This window comes from Ictalurus furcatus, chromosome 11 (assembly GCF_023375685.1).
Source record: "Ictalurus furcatus strain D&B chromosome 11, Billie_1.0, whole genome shotgun sequence".
Classification (NCBI taxonomy): Eukaryota; Metazoa; Chordata; class Actinopteri; order Siluriformes; family Ictaluridae; genus Ictalurus; species Ictalurus furcatus.
Genome location: NC_071265.1, coordinates 1,464,614 through 1,477,139, shown reverse-complemented (window position 1 = coordinate 1,477,139; position 12,526 = coordinate 1,464,614). Strand labels below are relative to the sequence as shown.

General features: G+C 40.4%; 1 protein-coding gene across 1 annotated transcript in view; it reads left to right on the top strand.

The window, feature by feature from the left end:
• gabrb3 (gamma-aminobutyric acid type A receptor subunit beta3) overlaps positions 1–12,292 on the top strand; it is a 53,821-nt gene extending 41,529 nt beyond the window's left edge. The window contains exons 8-10 of the mRNA XM_053635862.1: positions 9,121–9,365; positions 10,019–10,099; positions 11,954–12,292. Coding sequence (XP_053491837.1) covers positions 9,121–9,365; positions 10,019–10,099; positions 11,954–12,292 — 665 coding nt within the window. The remainder of the gene's footprint in view (positions 1–9,120; positions 9,366–10,018; positions 10,100–11,953) is intronic.
• Positions 12,293–12,526: the final 234 nt, after the last annotated feature.

Sequence of the window (12,526 nt, the reverse complement as noted above, 5' to 3'; positions counted from 1 at the left end):
ATTTCAGTCCTCCTGCACGCTGCAGAGGAGCAATGAATCTCGCCTTTAAACGACTCCGAGAGAGCCGAGAGTGAGGTGAAGGCCATCCATCCATCCATCCATCCATCCTCCACATCCGCATCCGGCTTTACCGCGGCCACTGTCGGGCTCTCCGACTAAATTAAACACTCACACACACACACACACACTTTAGGAATCCGGTCATCTCCGAATGGAAATGTGAGAGGCTCAGATAATGCAAATGGTGTTACCCTGCTTTCACGTCCTCTTTAAGCTCTTTCTGCTTTTGAGTTTCTCAATTCATGTGGAGAATTGAGTCGTATTTTCATGACGGAGCCACACACTGACTCTACACATGAGGAACGTTCGGGTCTAGTTGCTGCTGTAGATGTGACCGCAAAGAATGCGTCCGGAAGTAAAGAAAAAAAGTGTTTTTTTTTTATATATATATATATATATATATATATATATATATATATATATATATAGTTAATGTAAATTCATATCTTTGCTCGTTAGCGTTACAATTTCAGGTTCGCCATGTATAAGTTACACACGTGTCTACATTATATTTGTTGAAAATGTATACAGGAAGTGAATCTTTCCTTGAGAGATTTGATTAAATACGGGCCCGTTGTGGAGAGAAAAAAACCACCATCATAATTTGCAAAAGGTTCTGGGTTTAAATTCTGGACGATTTTTGTTCAGAACAACCACAAGAGCACGGAACAAAATATAAACACTACATGGCTGCCACTAGGAAGTGAATTACGAGCATTGTGTCGAAGATTGTACGTGTACTGAAAAGCCAGTGTTGTTCTGTTACTATATCAAGAGTCTTAGTTTAGGAAGTATATATATATATAAAGAGAGAGAGAGGGAGAGAGAGAGATAGATATATTTAAGTTTTTCATATAAAGAGAATTTTAGCACGTCATACTTTTTACCCGTTTTCTTTTTTTATCCGTTTCCTTACCAGCCGCTCCGTTTTCTCTCTCTTTAAGTTAATCAGACAAAGAAGAAGAAAAGTCATAGCTGGTCGTGTTACCGAGAAACGAAAACTTTCCTTTACTTTACCTCTGAGTGTTACAAAGCACTGACACTGGAGACTCCTTCCATAAATAAATGTTACATAAACACCTGCTTACGTGGAGCGTCTCTGTGAATGAGCCGTTGCTATAGAAACGATAACGTATTAGAACGAGTGCATACATATAAACCTGCGCTCTGCAGCTGCGCCACTGTAGAAAATTCATCGACACCTCCTGACCAATCAGAATCCATCATTCAACAGTACTAACCCTAACCCTAGGTTTTAGTAGGTGCCTTAATTCATGTTTCATGTTTTCTACACCGTAAGTAACGTCAGCTTAAAAAGTCAGGACGTGATGAATCGCCGTCTTTGTTAAAGCGTTGAAAACAGAGAGGAACAGAAAGCCCTCTCTAACAAAAGCCTCTGCGTTCTCCTAGACTTCGTTATCGTTGGGCACGGGGGCCGTCGCGTCATGCTCACGTCTCTGCAGTGCGATTCCAGGAATCGTGCTAAACGTGTCTTTAGACGTTAATGTAGCTGTGTGAAATTAGGACAGGCCCACTTTATAGTGCCTCATTAAGGAGATAAGGGTTTTCCTGAGGGAGCTGGAATATACTAGACATGCGGTTTGTAATTAGGTTGAACCACTTTCGCGTTCAGTCGGGAGTCGAAAAGAAAAGAGCATCCTGAAACGCATTAAACATGACGTGTTTAGTAATTGTGGTGCTAATCCGTTGGTTCCCCATGTATTCTGCTGGGTTATTCCTGTGAGACGTTAGCAGTCGTCCACTGTGCTGACATCACAGGGTGCCGTTATTATTGTTAGCGCGCTTGGAATGGCAAACATCCAGGTTTTGCTGGTAGCTCCTATAAACCGATTTTCTCATCATTTCCATTTCCCAGCTATTATATTAATGGGAAATCCAGCGTAGAAGCAGTGGAGACGTTGCTGCAAACTCCGAAGTCCCGGAATGCAACACAGCTACAGTATGCGACGACTAGTTAGCAAGCGAGATGACGAGAAGCTTTGGAAGCTGATCTGTTTAAGTAGAGTGTGAGGTGAGAGAGCTGGACAGAGGAAAGGATTAAAGCGCCGCTGCATCGCCCTCGTCAGGTGGGTAAGTCCCGCTGTCAGCAGGTAGTCGAACAGCATTGTGCGTACTAAATCTTAAACACAGCGAAAATTGACTAATTTGATATAGACTTGATTACTTATTAAAACAGCACGTCCGGAAGTGTTTTATTCCTGTAACATCACATTGATTTCCCAACTATTTTAAAAAAAAATGATTCAATTATTAAAGAATGACACGTCCTAGTTGGCAAGTTCTTGTTATCGCTTACGTTATAGCAGCTATAAACATCTAAAAAATGGGAAAAGTGTGGGTTTTATTTTTAACGGAACTGTAATTATGAGTACTTTTTTGAAATATAATCAGGAAAAAACCTATTTTGTTTATATATATATATATTAAGAAGTACAATCATTTAAAAGTACTTTTTATTTGAAGTATTTGTATGTATTTATTTTATGTCTCGTTTGCTAAGTCATCTATAAAGTACAATTCGCTGAAAAACATTGTTCCGCTACTATCTGTTTCGATCACACTGCATATGGACCAGAAATATACATTTATGTTCAAATAACACACAGAGTAGGTGCTACTATTAAAGCCACGCCCACTGTCGACTAGCGTGAAGGGATAACGGTGTTGTGAGGCTAAAAAAGAAATGAAAGAATTAACATATATTTCCTAATCACTGCTCGTGGTTCCAGTTAGAACGGAGGCCCAAAGGCAGGCCTTTTACTTTAATACTTTAATTTAACTCAAAGAAATGATTCGTAGCTTTGGGACAGAGCCGAAATGCAAGACTGTACGGCAGTTACTATGCCTCTGAGAAGCTCATCACCATGCTGGAGCTCGTTTACTTCATTAAGAGCCTGATGCTGTTAGGTCTAATATAATATCATATCATATATGTATTGTTAAGCAGCCGGAGCTGGAGACTGAGCAATAACAGGCTTATAAATAGAAATGGAGAGATTCAGTAAGGCTTTACTTTAGAGTAGTGTTCATATGGCTACACGACGACCACCTAAGCACTCCACGATATCATTCCAGCTGTCATAAAGACTCGCTTTATCCGTACAAAAATGTAGTATTTATCTAAAAAAAAAAAGTACTGGCTCCATTTTTGGTATTTATAGTTTCATTTTGTTTCTGTTTCTAAACATATATGCGTGTGTGTGTGTGTGTGTGTGTGTGTGTATTTCATTTGATTTGCGTACTTTTTATCGCATCAATTATCAGTCAAACGCACACCAAAATAGCCTTCTCTGTTTCCCCCCGAGTAAAACAGGAGGCTGTCAAATCGTCATATGAATCAGGAGGCGTCTTTGTTTTGAACTCTCCGATATGAACTGACACCCTGGAAGCCCCGCCCCCTTTCCCCCGTCTCACATTAGTAGTCTCTCACCTCTCTCATGGCGTCCTCGCTTTCTGTCATGGTAAACAGCGAAGGTTTTGAGTTTGTTCACCTGAAATAAAAATCCGTCAACTAGACTTGTTAGACTTGTACACAGTTAAAGAGCACCTATTATGGATTTGAAACGTGCCTAATTTTGTTTTAAAGGTATCGTACGATAGTTTTACGTGCATCCGAGGTCAAAGAACACTTTAATGTGCTCATAATGGACCTTTTTTCACCCCAGTGTCACAAACGATTCATTCAATGATCCGTTCTAAAGGATTCCTTCTAAACCCCTCCTTTCAGAAAGAATACTCTGCTCTGATTGGTCAGATGTCCCAGTCTGTCGTAATTGGTTTACCGCTGTCAGCGAGCAGCCGAGGAAGATCAGAGGCGGGGCTTTTTGTTACAAACCTACGTAGGTTAGTACAGGAAGTAAAGTCTGGAATCGCTAACGACTCGATTCAGCTGTTCAGAATCGATTCCTTCTTTTGGGAGTCAAAAACTCCCAAACTTTGCGGATGTTTTTACATTCACAAACAGCTCTATAACACGCTACATGAAAGGTAATATCTGAAAAACCATAACAGGTGCACGTTAACATCAGTTAGCTATATTTTTATTTCAACTTTTGTGTTAGAAAATTAACTTTCTAAAGTCAGCTACAGTGGATTGACTGGTCAGTTGTCAAGGAAAGCTTCTGTATGCCATCTTGTTGCCCTTAAGAATATATACTTACGAATATATACTTAACTAAAGCATCATCAGATACATTTATTTTCAAAATAACTTGATAAACAAACATTTCCAAAAAAACTATTTTTGTATTTTGTTAAAAAAGAATAATACAGCACTTTTCAGATAAATACACCGACGCTGCCTTTTGCACAGTGAATCCTGGATCCTGATTGGTCAGAAGGTGTTGATTAATTCTCTAGAACAGCGGCTCTGACAGTAGTGCCGGTTGATATTAACGAGCTCGTTCTGATACATTATCGTTTCCATAGTAACGGCTCGTTCACAGGGACTCATACAGACTTTATGGAAGGAGTCTCCAGTGTCAGCACTTTGTAACACTCAGATAAAGCGCGTTCACTTCAAGGGAGAGAAGAAAAGTGAGGCTGGTGAACGGACGACTGTTTACAGCTGCCCTATCGTGAGGGAAACTACATTAAATGTAAATTGATTTGAGTATGACGTCATTGTTTAACGCGTAGACAATTCTAAGCTTGTTGTGAAATAAGAGGAATGAAATACTGTATCATGGTGTTAGGGAATCATGGTGTTGGGGAATCATGGTGTTGGGGAATCATGGTGTTGGGGAATCATGGTGTTGGGGAATCACGGTGTTGGGGAATCACGGTGTTAAGGAATCACGGTGTTGGGGTATCATGGTGTTGGGGAGTCATGGTGTTAAGGAATCATGGTGTTAAGGAATCATGGTGTTGGGGAATCAAGGAGTTAGGGAATCATGGTGTTGGAGAATCATGGTGTTGGAGAATCATGGTGTTGGGGAATCATGGTGTTGGAGAATCATGGTGTTGGAGAATCATGGTGTTAGGGAATCATGGTGTTGGAGAATCGTGGTGTTAGGGAATCGTGGTGTTAGGGAATCGTGGTGTTGGAGAATCGTGGTGTTAGGGAATCGTGGTGTTAGGGAATCATGGTGTTGGGGAATCAAGGTGTTAAGGAATCATGGTGTTGGGGAATCATGGTGTTAGGGAATCATGGTGTTGGGGAATCATGGTGTTGGGGAATCATGGTGTTGGGGAGTCCTGAGTATGGAAAATAAATATTATTGTTTACATATACATCATTACAACAACAACAATAACAAAATTTTTCATTTTGATCATCAGTACAGCTGAGGTTTGATTTTTAATCAGAGAGAAGCATGTTAAAACTGCACCTGCCTCCACTTCGGCTATTCCTGTTACATATGGAAATGAGATTTAAAGCATGAGAAATGGTAAACAGGCGAGCGGTTGTTTAATGCATACACCGCCGTGACGAGTGGCTGATTCACCGGCGTGTTTGACAGCATGATTGTGTAATTGCATTGAGTAAGCAGAGCTGGATTTTTGGCGTTTGCTCTCTGTGACAGAGCTCAATCTGTAGCAGCCATCCGCAGTGTCCAGATTCATGGTGGGCGGCAGAGCCGAGCTGTCAAACGAGAAATATTTCATCGCGGCTCTTTTGGCTGAGTCTCTGAATAATCTCAGAATCTCTGTGTACTTTTCTGTCTATACAGCCTCGTATGTACTTTTAGTCCAATTTCTGCATGAGGCTTTTCATCACTTTTTTTTTTTTCATTGCAGCCTGGACGATGCCTTATGCCATCCTGCCATCCTACTCCCTGCTCCCTATTCCCCATCGTAACTCTAAAGTACATTGTGATTGATTTGATAGCTTTCAATCCCTAATCTACTGCAGTGCATTGTGTGGTTTTTATATTTCAGCACATACACTACAGCAAGGGTTCTCAAACTTTTTACAGTCATGTGACCTTTGAACTGTATACAAATTCATGGGCCCTTATAGGCACGTTATTTAAATGTCTACAATATTTTCTAGACTATGTATTGATGCCAGAGAGGGGTTTTTTTATTAATGAACATTTCACACATAAAACCATGGCGCTACACTATGCTAGATTCAAGATCTTTCTCCAGCTGCACTGAGGATTTATGATCGAATTAATGAGAAGGAGTAGAATTTTTATAGCCCTTACATTTAATATCATGACAATAAAAAAAAAATCATTGTTTTCCTCATTTTTGGAACACAAGAACACTTAACTATTTCACGAACCCGTAATGAATTCTTGAAGAACCATTTTGGAGGCCAAACGCCACAAATTACTGGATGCTAAACTGGACACAAAACAGATCACAGTTTGGCCAGGGGGCGCTAGCGCTGCACTACAGGATCGCTTCGAGTGCACAGACTGAAGTATATTCAGAAAGGTAAACACCAAAGGGAACCTCACCGTTATAAATGAATAAGCAGCTATAGTGACTGGCAACATCAACAAGTGCGTTGATGACTTCACAGTCATACACACCAACCAGACAGCAATGAAAACCCAGGACGCTGCAGGAGATGTGGCAGTATGGAGGATGGTGAGAGCCAGTCTGTCCAAGGGCATCAGTCTGACAAAGCACAACCATGCAGATAAAATCAACAGCAACCTCAGCACTTCCAGAGATATGTGGTGTATGTGGCAAGGGATCAGGGCCATCATGGACTACAAGGTTCCACAATGTACCACCGACGCTGACACAGATGCCTCCCTCCCAGACACACTCAACTCCTCCTATGTACAGAACACTGCACCAGCGAGGACATCTACCCGTCCTTCAAAAGTCCAGGAACTCTACTTGTCCCCAGCACACGTGAGGCAGGCGCTCTCCAGAGTCAACCCTTGCAAAGCTTTGGGACCCTACAACATCCCTGGGCGAGTGTTCGGAGTTCAGCCAGCTGGTCCTGACAGATATCTTCAAAATCTCCCTGAGCCAAGCAGTGCTTCAAGTCTACCACCATCATGCCTCAATGACTACAGTCCCATCGCATTCTCACCAATCATCATGAAGTGCTTCAAGCGTCTGGTCATGAGTTACATCAGGACCAGTCTCCTCACCACAGTGGACTCGCTGCCGTTTCAGTACCACCCCAACCCATCCACTGAGGATGTGATCTCACCTGGCTCTAAGCCAGCTTGGCAAGAAGAACACCTAAAGCAGAATGCTGTTCATAGACTTAAGTTCAGCATTTAGTAGCTGGACCTGTTAGGTTTCAGCACAGCATAAACATCTCCACAGCGGAGAGTGATGAACATTCCAGAGGACCTCACCTGCGCAACTAACACCAGCTCCCTCCCAAGAAATCCCAGTAGCGCCTACATTTTCTTTGGCGTCTGAAGAAAGCCCATCCTGACCAGGTTTTACAGGGGAACCATAAAGAGGGTTTGACAAGTTGTATCATGGTCTGGTTTGGTAATTCCAACATCTCTGACCATAAGACACTACAGAGGATTATTGCAGACAGTTTGAACACATCATTGCTGCACTTATACCCCTCTTCAGGACATTTCCCATACACGCTGTATCTGCAGAGACTCCAACAATATGTCCATTATGTCTCACTTTCACTTGAATGTTTATGGTTCATGCAAGAACCACTATTTGCAACTTACAGTGTACAATACACCAGTACTTGTATATGTTTCAGAAGACATGACTTACTGGTCGTTATTTACTCCTTAAGATCAAGAACCTGTCAGGTGTTAAACATTTAGCTAAACTGTTATGATACTTGGGGTGCTCTTAGAAAGAAAAGCGTTCTTCAAGGGTTCTTATCACACGACATCCCTATCACATGACAGCTACCAACCAGGGAGGGTGAAGGCTATCACATTCTGAGGAAAGCGCTATCTGCCCACTTCTGCATGCATGAGTTCACAGATGCCCGTTAATGGCTAGTGTCAGTCTGATTGATTGGGGAGAGGTTGTATGCCACCGCTCCCTCCCTGAGAGTACAGCCAGTTTTACTCTCTTGGGCTCCCAGCTATGGATGGCTCAAGGTTTCTTTAAGGCTTCATTGGATAATTAGGGGTTCTACTTGGAATCTTTTCTGTTAGGGAAACACAAGAACCCATGAAGAGCCCCTTTTTCTAACAGTGTACATGTTCATTTGGTAAGCCTTAATTGGAGTTTGCAAACTCCAAATTATTGCTCATTATTTACTTCTTCATGTCTAGAACCTGTCAGGTGTTTAATATGCAGCTCTTGATATTTGGTACATTGTTAGGGGGAAAAAAACAGTTCTCGAAGGTTTCTTTATGGCTTTATTGGGTAATGAAGGTTTACAGCCTTCAAAATTAGTCTGAAGTACCCTTTAAGGGCTCTAAACTTATTAATGTTTTATGTAGAACTCAAAATGTTTTCCTGTCACAAAGGATTCTATATAGGACACTTTTTGTAAGCTAAGAACCCTTAATTATACAAAGAACCTTTGAAGAACCATTGAAGACCCCTTTTTTCTACGAGTGTATGTAGTAACTGAGTAAATTTGTGGTACAAACTCCAAATTATTGCTTACTATTTCCTTATTAATGCCTAGAACCATAACAGTTTACTTTCTTGGTACTGCACTCTTAGGAAAATGGGTTCTTTAAAGCTGTATTGTATATTTATGGGGTTTTTGGCCTCCTAAAATGTTCTGCTTACAACAAATTCTGATGGTTCCCATGGGTCAGTGTAGGTCTTTACAATAAAATGTTCCCATATCAGAAAATGTTCCAAATAGAACTCTTTTTTTGGAAGCAAAGATGAACCCTTGAAGAATCATAGAACAGCCTGTTTAACCTGGTAAGTGTGGTACAGAGTTTGAATTATTTCTCGTTACTCTCTTGTTAATACCTAGAACCTGTCAGGCGTTTACTGTCGCATTAAGCTCTTGGTACTCGGTACGCTCTTAGAGAAAAGTGTTATTTATGAGAGTTTCCGAATGAAACATTGTCCATACGTTAATAAGTGGTTCCATCCCTTTAACCCCATCTTGAGTGTTTGAAGAACAATGGCTTCATGCTAAATCTCTTCCACAAAATTCTTCCACAGGTATCACGACTGTCCTTACCATGACCACCATCAACACCCACCTCCGAGAAACGCTGCCCAAGATCCCGTACGTCAAAGCCATAGACATGTACCTGATGGGCTGCTTCGTCTTCGTCTTCTTAGCGCTACTCGAATACGCCTTTGTCAATTATATCTTCTTCGGACGAGGCCCTCAGATGCAGAAGAAAATGGCAGAGAAGGCAGAGAAAGCCAACAACGACCGCACTAAATACGACGGAAACAAGGTGATGCTTCCTGCCATTCACTGCCACACACGTGGCGTCCTCACGTTACTGCCCAGATCCCGTAAACCTGCTTTACATGTAGTCCAGCTGTAATTTAAGAAATGCTAATCTTTGTTGATGAGACGATGATGAACTTGAGGCAAGAACAGATTAGCCACAGACGGATGGATAGAGTTACACCAGATTCCAGCGAGAGAGCGAGACCAAAGCTCTTAGCATTGAAATCAAACCGAATGATTGAGTTAGTGTACTTTTAGTATGCACTCGAGGCAGGTCAGATGGAGAGATTCCAGAGAAATGAGCTGATAAAATCGCCAATCGTCTCCCTGATTGCGTATTAGTTCGATTTCTGTGCACCTCTATTCCTGAAAACTATAAATATTCTCAGAAATGTTTTACTTTTGTTGTGACAACCTTACATGAGAATGCATCTTACTGCTTAGTTAGCATCTCTTCACAGTGTGGAGGTACGTTTTGGTGCAATGGAGTCCATTTGAAAATGCGTTCTATCCAAGATGGCCGCCCTTCTGATGTGTCGGGCTCGGTCCAACGGGGCCTCTAGTTTTATCATATTCAGATTTTAACCTGCAGGTGTGAAAGGTAAAGGTGGTCTTCTTTTTTTTCTTTTTTTCTTTTTTTTCTTTTTTGGCCAGTCTGTTCAGGAGGGAGGGAATTGCAAAGCGTCGGGAGTTAAACAGTCCAATCAGGTACAAGGTCACCGTCACTCACGAGGGGTGAGTGTGTGTCTGTGTGTCTGTGTGTGTGTGTGTGTGTGTGTATTGTCGTAGCCTCTCGCTGTCACCATGTAGTGTTTTTTGTCTAAAGCAAGCGTGCACCAATGCTTCATTTCTTCCTTGCTTTCTTCTCACGTATGCATTTAGTGGATTTACAGTACACAACACCCCGTCTCTCTTTCCTTCTCTCCGGCTGCTTCGCCTTCCTCCATTCCTTCATGTTTAGATCAGATTCATATGAGCAGTAATGAGTTCCTATGATCCCGGTCCACATCATTACTGTGATGTCTGATCTGTAATTATATCTCTTTCCAAAAGAGATTCAAGGGTGAAAAGAAGTAAACAACAGATTTCATACTCAGCACGTCCTTTTGGGAAATAACAGCAACATTCATTTTGTTCAGTAGAATACAGATCTAGTCTTTGTTTTGTTTTTTTCTTTTTTAAGTAAGTAAGCCTGTTATTATGTGGCGTTCGGTTCAATCAATAGACTCAAAATATCAAATAAACACAGAACTATTACAGTGTAAAAATATTTACTGAAGTAACAGTAGGCACTGCTGTAACTCATATTCGATGTACTGCTGTAAGTAAACACTATTTTACCGACAGCTGTTGTCAAAAAGATTCTGTAACCTTTATACTACACTTTATTTAGTTTATAGCTAAAATTTTTTCTCAAAACCTCTAGATTTAATCTCTTCTGATGCAGATCACCGCAAACATAAATAGTTGTCATTGGATTTTAAATTGCTCGTAGCAGCAGTTGCATTACGTTTACATTTAGTTATCTCAGTAATTCATAATAGCGTTTACTGTCAAATGTTTCTAAATTTCACCTGTCCTTTGTCGTAAAAGATATAAACGGTGCAAGACTGCCTACTTGTAAGTGAACCATTTTATTTAGCGCAAACTTTAAGGAGTTTGCAGTAAAATTTTCAACATTTTAGTATCATTTTTATTTACAATTTTGTAAACATTTTGCATTTCTTTAACAGTAAGTTTTTTGATAAACAGTAAATTTTTTAACAGTCAATTTTGTATTCAAACTTTTTAACAAGTATTAAGTTTTAACAAAGTCATTTTTTCAACGGTAAATGGTTAACAATAAGATTTTTACCGGTAGGTTTTTTTTAAATAATACATTTCTTAACAGTACGTTTTTTACCGTAAGTGCTAAACAGTAACATTTTTAATAGTCAATTTTTTATTCATAAGTTTTAAGTTTTAACAAAGTAATTTTTTCAACAGTAAATTAATAACACTAAGATTTTTAGCGGTAAGTTTTTTACAGTACATTTCTTAGCAGTAAGTTTTTTTTTTTAAGGTAAGTTTTTTTAACAGCATTAAAAAAAAAAACAACAATACAGTTTTAATAATATTCACCCCCCCCCCCCCCCCCCCACAGTTATCTTTTACCAGTAAGTTTAACAGTATTTTTAAATGTTTTTTTAAACAGGAAAGTTTAAAATAATAAAAATTGTGAAATGGCCATTTTGTCTGAGGTGGACAGATTTATGACTTTAGCGCGCTTCACCTTTTCACCCATTAAAGAACCATCATTTCCATTCTAGCTTATCTGTACGAATCCATCTGAAAAGCTCATCCACTTCACAGGACGGAATAATTCGTGTTCTAAAACTGCATCGTAATTCACTTTATAACTCATAACGTGCTGATGTGCTGAGATTAGGACTTGAACATTCAGCGTTCTCATTTCCAGAGACTTGTGTTATGTGTTTTGTTTGCAAAAAGCGAAAAAAAAAAAAAAATCTCTATTATAGATTCACAGCTTCATCGTAGATCATTGAGACGGAGCGTCAGAGCCGTGCTGATTGTGCTCTTTCCTCGCAGGTGGACTCTCAGGGGAACATCCTGCTGACCACGCTGGAGATCCATAATGAAGTGGCTGGGAACGAGATCACTACCAGTGTCAGCGATGCGAGAAACTCCACCTCCGTGATGTTGGATAACTCAGGGATCCAGTACAGGAAGGCGAGCGGACCACGGCGGCACAGCGTGGAGCGAAACGCACAGCCTAAAAAGGCTCGACTGCGCAGACGCTCTTCGCAGCTGAAGATCAAAATCCCGGATCTTACAGACGTCAACGCCATCGATCGATGGTCACGGATAATATTCCCCGCCGTGTTTTCCCTTTTCAATCTCATCTACTGGCTTTACTACGTGAATTAAGCAACACGCCAAAAAAAAAAAAAAAAAAAAAAAAAAAAAAACAATGTTTTTTTCCCTTTCTCTTAACTTTGACATTTTACAGCTAAAGGACAAATGTTTTGTTTTTTTCTCCATTTTTCAAGGACGGGATTTTTCGAGGGGGTTTTTTTGTACATGCGAACGTACCAACAGACAATGTGCACACCTACAGACAGCTTCATATGAAAAAAGACAAATATATATATACATATATAT